The sequence below is a fragment of the Sardina pilchardus genome, chromosome 17 (assembly GCF_963854185.1).
Source record: "Sardina pilchardus chromosome 17, fSarPil1.1, whole genome shotgun sequence".
NCBI classification, from domain to species: domain Eukaryota; kingdom Metazoa; phylum Chordata; class Actinopteri; order Clupeiformes; family Clupeidae; genus Sardina; species Sardina pilchardus.
In genome coordinates, this window is record NC_085010.1 from 21,719,685 (window position 1) to 21,732,918 (window position 13,234).

The 13,234-nt window shown below is 43.3% G+C and overlaps 1 protein-coding gene across 5 annotated transcripts in view; it reads right to left on the reverse strand.

Annotated features, from left to right (window-relative positions):
- pacsin2 (protein kinase C and casein kinase substrate in neurons 2) overlaps positions 1–13,234 on the reverse strand; it is a 35,478-nt gene that overhangs the window by 6,078 nt on the left and 16,166 nt on the right. For 2 of the 5 annotated variants that reach the window (XM_062517623.1, XM_062517620.1), the window contains exons 5-9: positions 12,411–12,566; positions 9,941–10,116; positions 7,601–7,721; positions 3,702–3,764; positions 2,354–2,472 (exon numbers count right to left, since the gene is read on the reverse strand). In XM_062517623.1, coding sequence (XP_062373607.1) covers positions 2,354–2,472; positions 3,702–3,764; positions 7,601–7,721; positions 9,941–10,116; positions 12,411–12,566 — 635 coding nt within the window. Of the gene's footprint in view, positions 1–2,353; positions 2,473–3,701; positions 3,765–4,264; positions 4,319–7,600; positions 7,722–9,940; positions 10,117–12,410; positions 12,567–13,234 lie in introns of all 5 variants that reach the window. The other 3 variants (XM_062517624.1, XM_062517622.1, XM_062517621.1) reach the window with 2 other exon arrangements.

The window sequence follows — 13,234 nt, forward strand, 5'->3', positions numbered from 1 at the left end:
ACGGACGTTTGATGAATAGCCTAGTAGTTTATTGGAAGTGGAGGGGACATTTTTCAAAGGTGTTTTCAACTAATTCGACAAATTAAGATATATATAGTCATACTGTGTGCATCTTTGCGGTGGCAAAGCGCTTTCTTAATGACGTTGCGTGCCGAGACAAGGAAGCTCTCACACGTCGGTGCATACGTACATTTGCATTCACTTGGTCTGGGTCTGCCACACCTACTCCCGCTATGTAACAGAAATAATCATGATTCCCATCCAAAAAAGTACAACTTTACCTCGTTGTTAGTCTATATCAAAAGCGGTTGTTCACTTTGTGTGCAAGACGCTATTTTTCGCGTCTTTTTTATTCCAACCGTGAGTTATTTGGGGGAGAAACGAGAACGCGCACACATACCGAATAACTTACACCTGGCTTGACCTAGCCGCCTCAACTCATCTGCGCTCAGCATTAGTGAAACGTGTTTTGCATGTTTACTTTGACCAGGCTTGGTCAACCGCGTGTGTCGTCACTTATCTTGGATCTACTTACTCTGGTTTTGTGAAATAGGCCCCAGAACACTAACAAAAAGGTTATTTAGTTTGCTGAAGGGACTACTGTCTTTGATACTTGTTGCAAGCAGATGGTCTCAAATGGGGATTACACTGGGGATTCTCTGCGTCCAAAAAAGGTTTTAGCAGATCCCCCACCGTTTTCAAGGAAAGGGAGGAGGTGCTATTTTCACACATTTCACTGTTAAGTCCACCCCACCAGGTAGCAGGCTAACTTTGAAGAAGTTCTCTGTGTTTGCTTACAGAAGAACTGTGTGACTTAATGTTCTTTCTCTCTGTTTAGATTCTGAGGGTGAGATTCGGAAACACAGTTTAGACGGCGCACTGAAAAAAATTCCAGGATTCCGGGAGATGCTCGAATGTTCCAAGGGCAGCAGAGTGAGTTTTCAAGAGTTGTTCCACCCTGAGCCCCAGGCGAACAGCTCCATAGTTGGGAGTACTGGGGGCGGGGTGGGGGGGTGGGGGGGGGGGGGGGGAGAGCACTGGGAGGGGTCCACTGGGCTTTTCGGACTCAGACGGTCGTCTTCTGATCGTTACCGCGGCTAGTCGGTTTTCCCTGCCCAACTCTGACGCCTCCGCATGGTGTGTCACTTTACTATTTTAGGAGAAATTAGTGGCCATCATGATGCCAAAGGGACACACCATCTAAGCAACTATAAATAAGGCGGGATGAATCATGAATCTAGGACTGTCACCCTGTTTAGTGTGTCTTCATCTGTCCACTGCATGCTTCTCTCTGTGTGTGTGTGTGTGTGTGTGTGTGTGTGTGTGTCTCTCTATTTGGTCTGTGACTGTGCCCCTTGGGCCATGTGTAACTGCATATTTGTGCCTGTCTGTCTACTGTGTGTAACTGAACCATGTGAGTGTGAGTGTGTCAGTGTGAGAATGAGTGTGAGTGCATGTGCATATGTGTGTTTGTCTTAGTAACATGCCTCTTGAAGATGTTTACAGTGGCTTCAGAGCGAGGCCTGCTTCGTGGCATGTGTGTGTATGTGTTGTTGTGGGTTCGTGTTTACGTCTGCTGAGGCTTCGCTGTAGTGGAAACTTTGGGCTATCTGGTCACAGGGCCAGGAAAGTGAGTGTGTGTGTGCATGTGTATGTGTGTGTGTGTGTGTGTGTGTGTGTTTGTGTGTTTGTGTGTGTGTGTGTGTGTGAGAGTGTGTGTTGGCGTGCAGTGTTTGTGTGTGAGAATGAGGAGTGACGCAGAGCAGGCCACATTCTTCCACTTTTTGAGTCACTTTTTGCATTTAGTCATCTACAGAAGAGAATGTGTTTTCCATACAACCGAAGATCCCTCAATACTACCCGCTTTAGCCCTCTCTGATAAAACTACCTGTTGGTCACTTCATCCTCTAAATGCAGATTCTCCACCCTATTCATGAGAAACTTTAAAGAGAGTCTCTGGTGTGCAAACATGCATGAGCGCGTACCGTAATTTCCCAACTGTTAGCCGCGGCTTATACATTGATTTTTCAAAATGTTCTCAGCTATGAGGTTAGCACATATGGGGGAACTTAATATGATATTAATACGATTTTGTTTCTTTTAACTGGCCTAAAGCACTGTCTTGCACCTCATACTGAATGCGGCTAACACACAGGAAATTACCGTGGGTGTGTAGGAAGTGGGTGAGTGAATATAACACGGTACAAATATATTTAGAGAATATATTTAGTCATGTAGGAAATTCTGTATGTGCATTTGGCTATGCAGAGACTGGCTCAGATGCATGATGCTATATGCTCACTTGCTCAGGTATGTTTAGGTGTGCAGATTTGTTCTCAGGTGTGAGGTTTACCTGCTGCTGCTCTTGGCTGGCTGGTCTCCTGTTTGGCTGATACCCGTGAGCATCACACCATCACCCGGCTTTTTCCTGTCTCTGCGAGTCAGCGTGCGGTTCATGTCTACGGACCACTCCTACAACAGACACACACACACACACACACACACCGGATGCATTAGTCTCTCCTCCTAGAACACGAACACACACACACACACAAACGTACACACACACACACACACACACACACGTACACACACACACACACACACACACACACACACACACACACACAAGCTCAATCGCTTTCAAACACTTACAATAACAGCTCTGTTACCACACACACACACACACACACACAAAGTACAGAAAAAGCCAGAGAAAGTTTCCCTTGGTCAAAACCAATACCAGCATGTGCAGGTAGTTCCCCTTGGGGACTAAAATTAGAACAGGCGATGCAAGGTTTCATGTTCAGTGTGAGTACATGTACTTTGAGCCAAAACGAATCTGCTGGCTGGCTAAGCTGGATGTGGATCTACTTTAGTCACACTTCATGCACATCACACACACACTGTGCCTTTACACGCACAAATAATAATAATAATAATAATAATAATAATAACAAAAAACAAATGAATAAATTAAAGTAAATAAAATAAAATAAAATCACCTGCTCCAAGTTTGGGTTGTGAGTAAACACCAAAAGAGCCAGTGCACGAAAAGTGAGATTTCAGACAACTTTCAAACGTGCTTGCACACACACACACACACACACACACACACAAATCAGGGCAAAATTCTGCACAGTGATTTAATATGTGCAGCCCACCAGTAGCATCCAGCAGCCACAACCCACCATTCAGCGGCCCCATCACCACCAGCACAACCACCACCACCACCAGCACCATGAAGCAATAAGCGCCCTGACCAGCACAGCCTACTGTACATAATACTGCAGCAGTGAAGAGGGCCATGCATGCAGACAGCCCTAATGCATCATGAAGCATCTAGAGCTCTATTAGCACCCAATACAACTACGATGAATACATAAATAAATGTTTCTTTGTTATTCATGGATGTTTATGTATCATCTTAAGCGCTTAAACGTATACATAAATGAATGAATGAATGAATGAATTATTTAATTAATGAAAATAAAACGACTATTGGTCTCTCAGACAACACACCTAATACCACCAGAGGTCATAGGGTTAATTGCCAGGACAACAACTCAGGCAGGGTTACTGTGACATCAGAAGGTCAGGAGGTCACACATCAGGCGTCATGTGACATGCCACAGGGCCAGATACAGTGCTGATCAGAGAACAGTGGTGTGGTGTCGGGTTGCGAGCCCGCCGGGCCTAACCTTCAGAAACGCAGGCCCGAAAGTCAGGACCGAACCCGAGTTAGCGCCAAGACCTCTCCAGGACTGAAGGGGGGGTGGAAGAGCCCAGAGTTCAGAGAGGTGTGGAGGAGGAGGAGGAGGAGGAGGAGGAGGAGGAAGAACATGAAGGGAAAAAAGACAGGTATGCAGACCCATACAACAGGAAAGAGAAAGTAAGGAGGGGAATTCAATCAATCCAAGTAATCAAAAGTCATTCAAAAATAAATGACAGTTGGATTGAATTGCTTGATTGAATGTCCCTTGGAAATGAACGCATACACACACACCACACACACACACACACACACACACACACTTAACCCAACCAATGATCTCTGTTTGTACTGATCTCATAACAGTTCTTAAATCAGGAAGCATCTGTGGCCTCTCTATGACAATAGTCTTTCTAATTTGACTGCATTCCCTTGAGGTATAGCTCTCTAACAACACACACACACACACACACGCGCGCACACACACACACGCTGAGAGAGAGCGAGAGAGCTGTGTGAACCCGCCAACCGCTGTGAGAGAGCAGAACTCACTCTAAAGGACCTTCTCTTACTAAGGCGTGTGCGGGGACTGGGAGTCTCCATTTTCTGTCAAGATCGGATTCAAGGAAGGAGGGTGGGGTTGGGTGGGGTGGGGTTGGGGTGGGGGGTTCAGAGGGCACCCCAGGGAGGTAAGTGGGGGTGGGGATGGGGTGGGGAGGGGGTTGAGGGGTATGGAGGAGTTGTTAAAAACAGAACAGAACAGGAACACAATGCAAAACTGTAGCTCCACCAGTGCACTCTGCCTGGTGTGGACAGTGACGAAAGCACAGCTGGGAGAATGTGTGCATCTGCTGATGAACAGTGTGGCAGCATCATTACAAGCTTACAATCAATTCAAATCAGTCAATCAAATTTATCAAGCAACACATAATTATACAATAAATTAAGATAGAAAAACGTCTTTTGATCTCTTCAGACAATCTCCTTCACCCAATTTCACCCAGTGATACAATGGCATTCGTACAGATTAAATTTGAATCTGCAAAGTGATTGAAAAAATATATACCTACTGTATGTACTGTAGGTATGTGTATACATACACATACACCCATACACACACAAGCTCTCTTTATGATCAGGCTAACGGAACGCAAAGTAGTCTTTCTATTATTACACATGAACTTGATGTACACTTGCTATAGAAGACATGCTGACTCTGGTTACCAGTGGTGCTGGCTTAAATGCTCTACAAACATGTCAAACATGTCACTGAACAAAACCTGACAGTCTGGATGCTCCAACGCTCACAGCGCTGATATAGGGCTAGCGTAGCATAGCATATCAGTAGAGGATCAGCAGGTCATGGGACAACCCACGCGTGTAGAACATGCTAAACTTCCCTTCCACTCTGCGCTGGTGTAGATAGTATCACTGCTCTCGGTTTACTGGGTGTGGGAGGGGGGTGTCAGTGTGTTCATGGTCGACTGCATTTGCGTTTAATTATACAATTGTGTTTGTGATCACATATGTACACAACACTGCCTTCAGGTGTATTTGCATGATGCAAGTGTTTGTGTGTGTGTGTGTGTGTGTGTGTGTGTGTGTGTGTGTGTGTGTGTGTATATGCAAATGAATGTCCATGTGTGTGAAGGCACGACTGTGAGCACTGTGTGTCTGTGTGTGTGTGTGTGTGTGTGTGTGTGTCTGTCTGTATGTGTGTGTGTGTGTGTGTGTGACAGGTAAGTAGATCCATGAACAAACTTGAAAGACCGGTTCTCTCCATCTAACTCTGGCTCCATTTCCAAATAAATATGTATCAATTAGGTAGCATAACAAGCAGCTATTCTCACGGGACTGAACAACTCCAGTCATAAACGCCACAAATATGACACAACTCATCGCCTCCTAGAAAAGTGGAAGTCCCAGGGTACTACAGTGCCTATAGAAAGTTATCATACCCTTTTGAAATAGTTACTTTTTTTTGTCTTACAGCCTGAAATCAAAACCCATTTTTAAAAAAATCTTTTCCAGTTTTATTTACAAATGTAGCTGTACAACATCAAAATAATGAAAAAAAAGTCAACAGTTCTAAAAATTAATAAAAAATTAAAAACTAGAATAACAGGGTTGGAAAAGTCATCATACCCCTGACTTAATACTTTGTAAAGCTTCCTTTTGCTTTCATTACAGCCATCAATCTGTTTGGATATGTCTCTATTATAGCTTTGCACACCTAGATAGGGGAATATTTGCCCAATTTTCCGTGCAGAAATGTTAAAATGTAGTCAAATTCTGTAGGGAATGGCGATGGACTGCTCTCTTCAAGTCAATCCACATATTTTCTATAGGATTTAAGTCAGGGCTCTGACTTTGCCACTCAAGGATATTCACCATCCTATCCTTAAGCCACTGCTTTGTTCTTTTGGCAGTATGTTTAGGATTTTTGTCGTGTTGGAAGGCGAATGACCTCCCCATCCTCAGCTGTTTAGGAGAGGGACGCAGGTTTTCCTCAAGAATTTTGGTGTACTTGGCAGCATCCATTTTCCCTTCTATCCTGACCAATTGCCCAGTCCCCGCTGAGGAGAAACATCCCCAAAACATAATGTTGCCCCCACCATGCTTCAAAGTAGGTATGGTGTGTTTTGGGTGTGTTTGGGTGTGTATACTGTGTTTGGTTAGCGCCTGGAGCTCAGTCCAGAAACTTCAATCTTAGTCTCCAAAAAGTTCGATCTTAGTCTCATCTGACCATATAAGCTTTTTCCACATGGTAGCAGAATATTCCAGATGTGTTTTTGCACTGAACTCCAAGCGCAATGTTTGGCGAAAACCAACACAGTACACCACCCAAAACACACCATACCTAGTGTGAAGCATGGTGGGGGCAACATTATGTTGTGGGGATGTTTCTTTTCAGCAGGAACTGGGCAATTGGTCAGGATAGAAGGGAAAATGGATGCTTCCAAGTACACCCACATTCTTAAGGAAAACCTGCGTCCCTCTCCTAGACAGCTGAGGATGGGGAGGTCATTCGCCCTCCAACACGACAATAATCCTAAACATACTGCCAAAAGAACAAAGCAGTGGCTTAAGGATAGGATGGTGAATATCCTTGAGTGGCAAAGTCAGAGCCCTGACTTAAATCCTATAGAAAATATGTGGATTGACTTGAAGAGAGCAGTCCATCGCCATTCCCTACAGAATTTGACTACATTTTAACATTTCTGCACGGAAAATTGGGCAAATATTCCCCTATCTAGGTGTGCAAAGCTATAATAGAGACATATCCAAACAGATTGATGGCTGTAATGAAAGCAAAAGGAAGCTTTACAAAGTATTAAGTCAGGGGTATGATGACTTTTCCAACCCTGTTATTCTAGTTTTTAATTTTTTATTAATTTTTAGAACTGTTGACTTTTTTTTCATTATTTTGATGTTGTACAGCTACATTTGTAAATAAAACTGGAAAAGATTTTTTTAAAAATGGGTTTTGATTTCAGGCTGTAAGACAAAAAAAAGTAACTATTTCAAAAGGGTATGATAACTTTCTATAGGCACTGTATATGAGTCAGGCTTGTTTACGCCCTACACTGCAGCCCGTTTCTCATTGCCCACGGCATGCCAGTCTAAGCACCCACTGCGTGCCAGTCTAAGTGCCCTCACTAGCTTTCTGAGGAGAACGATCAAGAAATGTGCGATTTGAGCTCCGCTACCTTAAGATTCTACTGGACAATGAACTTCAGGAACCATTTTGAACTTCAGGAACCATTTTTGAACCAAATGCCAGTCGAATGCTAATTCTAGATCTACCCGGTATAGTTCTGGAACTACGTGAACAATGGAAGGTTTTTAGTCCTTAAAGGAGTGGGCTGTGCCAGTAGGGTGGCGTACCTCGAACTGGGGCCAGTTCATGTGCATGCCCGGCCCGCTGTTGTTGCGGAACCACTTGAGGTCTTCCTCCGCATCGGCCGACTTGACCGTGTCCTCCAGTGTGTGGTAGACCGTCTGGAATCTGGAAAGTACAGGAGAGCGCTTAACAGTGTGTGTGTGTGTGTGTGTGTGTGTGTGTCATTTTGTACTCGTGTGATTGCTGATTTAAATACCATTGTGTAATTATTTACATTAAGGAGAGCTTAACTGTGTCTGTGTCTGAGTCTGTGTGCGTGTGTGTGTGTTTATTTTTCCATTTATGCGCCTGTGTGCTTGTCCATTTAAACACCATTATGCTATTATCTATCCGTTTATGGCCAACACACACGTAGTCTACCAACGCGATCTTCTCTTTAGACGTTTCTTTTCTTAGACTGCTCAACATAAGACATGCCTACTCAAACTAATACCTTGGGCTCTATCCCATTTTATTGAATTATTTATTATTAACTTCTGCTTTTAATCTCTTCTGTCTACATAGATTCTTTCTAATTTACAGTCATGAAACTAACCAGGCTTACATGTTACTGCTTGTTATATACTGGCTCAATGGTGTTTTTTTGCCCCCAACGGCACCTTCCAGGCAGCACAGCCTAAAAGGCACTACTCCTAACCTTAACCCCCTCAACCCTCATCCTACCCCTAAACTGAGGGGAGTAGTGCCTTGAAGGCAGCGCTGCCTGGAAGGCACCATTGAGGGCAAATAATACCAAAGACCTTACTGATATAACTGTGTACACGAGGAATAAATCTCTCTGAACTCTTTCAGGAGGATATAAATGTAGGCCTACAGTACATGTGTATGCATGCATGCACGTCTACTTCAGTTCTGCCTATATCAGGGGTCGGCAACCCAAAATGTTCAAAGAGCCATTTTGGACCAAAAAAACAAAAAACAAATCTGTCTGGAGCCGCAAAAAAATTAAAAGCCTTATGTAAGCCTTATATGAAGGTAACACAGGCTGTAAGTGTATATTATCTATATTAGCCTACTATCAAAATGACTAAGTAGGCTACAACGAGGCTACATAACGAGCTTTCATGATTAAATGTTTTTCCCTACAGCGCATCTCGGAGAGAATGACACACCACGTGACTACTCCGCTGGTGCTTTAAGTTCAACTTCGTGTAATCACCGTCCGTGAACCGTTGTTTTCCACGTTTTAATATCTCTCAGGTTGCAACAAAATTTCTCCAGAAGTAGGCTACTGCAATCGCACTTTTTCCCTCAGTCCCAACTGGGTAGTCGGCTGCAAATGTAGCATGCCTTCCCTGAAAATGTCTTTCTAAATGTCTCTCTTTTTGTTGTTCGCCAACTTCTCATTACAAAGCAAGCAAACATGCAGGCAATCCTTCCGCAATGGCAATGAAAGCAAATGATTCGGTCCATTCTGCCTTAAATTATCTGATCTCATCGGCTATCTTTCTCTTTTTCCCTTTGGGATCCATGCCATGGCCATGTTGACACCCGCCGGTTTGTTTACAACCACAGCCACCTGCATGGCACGGCGCCGCTCTGAAACGTGTGTCGTAGGCTATCAAATCTTCGTTGACAGAAATGTTGAACTTTAATATTTATTATGCACATTTTTACAACATTGGAAAACGTTAAGAATGTTTGTCCTGATACAGAAACCATATTAAAACAAACAAACAAAAATCCCCCCATTCATTTTCATACATTGTTGAAGACGCTCAGGGAGCCACCAGGGTTGCGCTAAAGAGCCGCATGCGGCTCCAGAGCCGCAGGTTGCCGACCCCTGGCCTATATGGTTGCTTGTGTCATTCTCTCTTTTGTGCGTGTAGCATAGAGTAGTGTGTGTGTGTGTGTGTGTGTGTGTGTGTGTGTGTGTGTGTGTGTGTGTGTGTGTGTGTGTGTGTATATAGTAGTGTATGTGTGTGTGTGTGTGTGTGGTGCAGTGTAGTGTAGTGTAGTGTAGAGTAGTGTGCGTGTGTGTGTGTGTGTGGTGTAGTGTAGTGTAGTGTAGAGTAGTGTGCGTGTGTGTGTGTGTAGAGTGTAGAGTAGTGTGTGTGTGTGTGTGTGTGTGTGTGTGTGTGTGTGGTGTTGTGTAGAGTAGTGTGTGTGTGTGTGTGTGTGTGTGTGTGTGTATGTCTGTGTGTGTAGAGTGTAGAGTTGTGTGTGTGTGTGTGTGTGTGTGTGTGTGTGTGTGTGGTGTAGTGTAGAGTAGTGTGTGTGTTGTAGTGTAGTGTAGAGTAGTGTGTGTGTGTGTGTGTGTGTGTGTGTGTGTGTGTGTGTGTGTGTGGTGTGTAGAGTAGTGTGTGTGTGTGTGTCCCTCTCACTTGTGGTTGCTGGAGAGGTCCAGGTGCTCCTTGACCTCGAGCAGCAGCTCCTTGAAGAAGCTGATGCGCTTCTCCTCAAACTGCTGCCACTGCTCAAACACCTGCTCCATGTTCTCCATGTACTGAGGCGTCACCTTGTCCAGCTCCTCCAGGGACTTCTCATAACGCTCCTTAGTCTGGGGGGTAACACACACACACACACACACACACAGACACAGACACACACAGACACACACAGACACACACAGACACACACAGACACACACAGACACACACAGACACACACACACACACACACACACACAGACACACAGACACACGCACACACACGCACACACGCACGCACACGCACGCATACACACACACACGCACACACACACACTGAGATTATTCACAGATGCAGAACTACAGAACTAGGCAAACAAACCGCAGATCCCACATGTATATATATGAGACAAAAGGAAGGTATTGTGGTGGATGGGGGGTTAACAAAAACTGAAAGTCAATGCAGCTAAATCAAACAGACACAGGTGCAACCACACCCACACAACCACCATCACATACACACACACGCACCCACTCAGATACATAAACACACACACACACACGCACACACCCACTCAGATACATAAACACACACACACACACACACACACACACACACACACACGCACACTCAAATACATAAACACACACACGCACACACACACACACACACACAGATACATAAACACACACATACCTATGGAATGAAATTACTGAAAAAACGTTTGTATGCCTGTAGATTCTAGTTTGTACTCGTAGAAATGTTTTGTACTCTTAAAAAAAAAATGTGTACATGAAAAATAATTTTGTATGCCTGTAGATTATAGTTTGTACTCGTAGAAATGTTTTGTACTCGTAAAAAAAAAAATTCGTACATGAAAAATAATTTTGTCCTTGTAAAAAAAAAAATGTTGTGTCTGTAACAAAGTTTTGAGCTTGTAATAAAAACCTGTCCTTGTAATATTTTTTTTTTTTTCTACCAACACAAAATCCTGGTACGAACACAAAACTTTTTTCTACAAGCACAGAATCCTGGTACGAACACAAAACTTTTTTCTACAAGTACGGAATCCTGGTACGAACACAAAACTTTTTTTGGAACTTTTTTGGAATTAGCCAATCACCATGCTATCTCAAAGTAGCCAGCCAATCACAACACTGCTATCTCAAAGTAGCCAATCACCAGAAATCCACCGGCCAATTACTTTGCCTCCTTGATTTTCCCTCCACTTAACGTGACCTGATTTAGCCAAAGATCTCACAGGAACTATCTATCAAACTTTGCTTCATCTTCATATCACTTTTTTGGTGGAAACGTGGTGCTAAATTCCAATAAACTTTGTTCAGTGAACTGGTAAAACCGTTCGTTTGTAAGCAAAATCAAAAATCACGATCTTTTAGCTTGTTTACCATTACCTAGCAACCACAGCATAGTCATTCAAATCTCAATCATTTCCTTTGTTTCACGTGGAAATTACGAGTAGTGTTGTGGAGAAGTGATTGGGTTTGGAATCTGTGATCACAAGTTCGAATCTCAATACAGATTTTTTTTGCATGCCAAAATAAAATATTGTGAAAGTATGTGCAAATGACTCTCTTTTCTTTGTTGACGTTACCTCGCGGCAAATAAGAGTTTGTGAACCTGTCATTGTCTAGTTTTATTTTAATTGTTGTTAATCGTTGTTTCGCAGCAAAGGAAATGACTGACATTTGAAGGACTATGCTGTGGTTGCAAGGTAACGGTAAACAAACTAAAAGATCGTGATTTTTTTTATTTTGCTTACAAACAGACGGTTTTACCAGTTCACTGAACAAAGTTTATGGGAATTTAGCACCACGTTTCCACCAAAATGATATGAAGATGAAGCAAAGTTTGATAGATAGTTCCCGTGAGATCTTTGGCTAAATCAGGTCACGTTAAGTGGAGGAAAAATCAAGGAGGCAAAGTATGGCCGGTGGATTTGTGGTGATTGGCTACTTTGAGATAGCAGTGTTGTGATTGGCTGGCTATTTTTGAGATAGCATGGTGATTGGCTAATTCCAAAAAAAAGTTTTGTGTTCGTACCAGGATTCCGTGCTTGTAGAAAAAAGTTTTGTGTTCGTACCAGGATTCTGTGCTTGTAGAAAAAAGTTTTGTGTTCGTACCAGGATTTTGTGTTGGTAGAAAAAAAAAAATTATTACAAGGACAGGTTTTTATTACAAGCTCAAAACTTTGTTACAGACACAAAAAACATTTTTTTACAAGGACAAAATTATTTTTCATGTACAATTTTTTTTTTACGATTACAAACTATAATCTACAGGCATACAAAATTATTTTTCATGTACACATTTTTTTTTTACGAGTACAAAACATTTCTACGAGTACAAACTATGATCTACAGGCATACAAACGTTTTTGCAGTAATTTCATTCCATACATACCTTCTGAACCTCTTGCTGACACTTGTCCACCTTCTCCTGGAGCTTCTTGGTGGCGTCGGGGTTGGAGTTGCTCTCCAGCTTGCTGTTGTTCTCCCGGCTGGTGGCCAGCTTCTCCTCCTTGCAGGCCGCATGGTACGCCTTCTTCATCGTGTCCACCTGCACCAGACCGCACACGCACAGTCATCAACATCAGGATCCCTCTGTATGGTCAATAGCAGGAGTGCTCCTGCACCAATACCCCCCCCCCCCCTACACACACACACATATAAACAAAGGCAAACACACACACACACACACACACACACACACACACACACACTTACATACACAAAAGTTGCAAGAGTAGGGGACTGAGTAGGAGATGGAGACAAACTGACAAGCGAGAGAATGTGCAGGACTGGGCGGCGGTCATATTTTGTACCGCTGTGCAGTACATCTAGTTTATGCATGTACCACGTTCATATTTGTCATTATCTGATCTGAAATCCCCTAGTATAGACTGCAGACTCATTCACCACTATGAGCCTGCATGTCAACAGAATAGTGTCTCATTAACAAACCTTGTGTAAACAACTTGATCTATGGCTGTGCATCAACTTCAGATATAGAACACAAATACGCGCATACGCTTCTCATCAGTCACACTAACAAAAGGAAGCTAAATTCCGTAAATAACCCTCGAGACATCGTTAAAGCCTTGCTGCACCTCCCTGTCAATGACTCAGGAGAGGACAGGAGAGGAACGCAATCGCTGCCCTCACCGCTGTTACTGATCGGTGGAGCCCAATAAAAACAACATCCATTATCTGCTGAGAGCCCTGTCT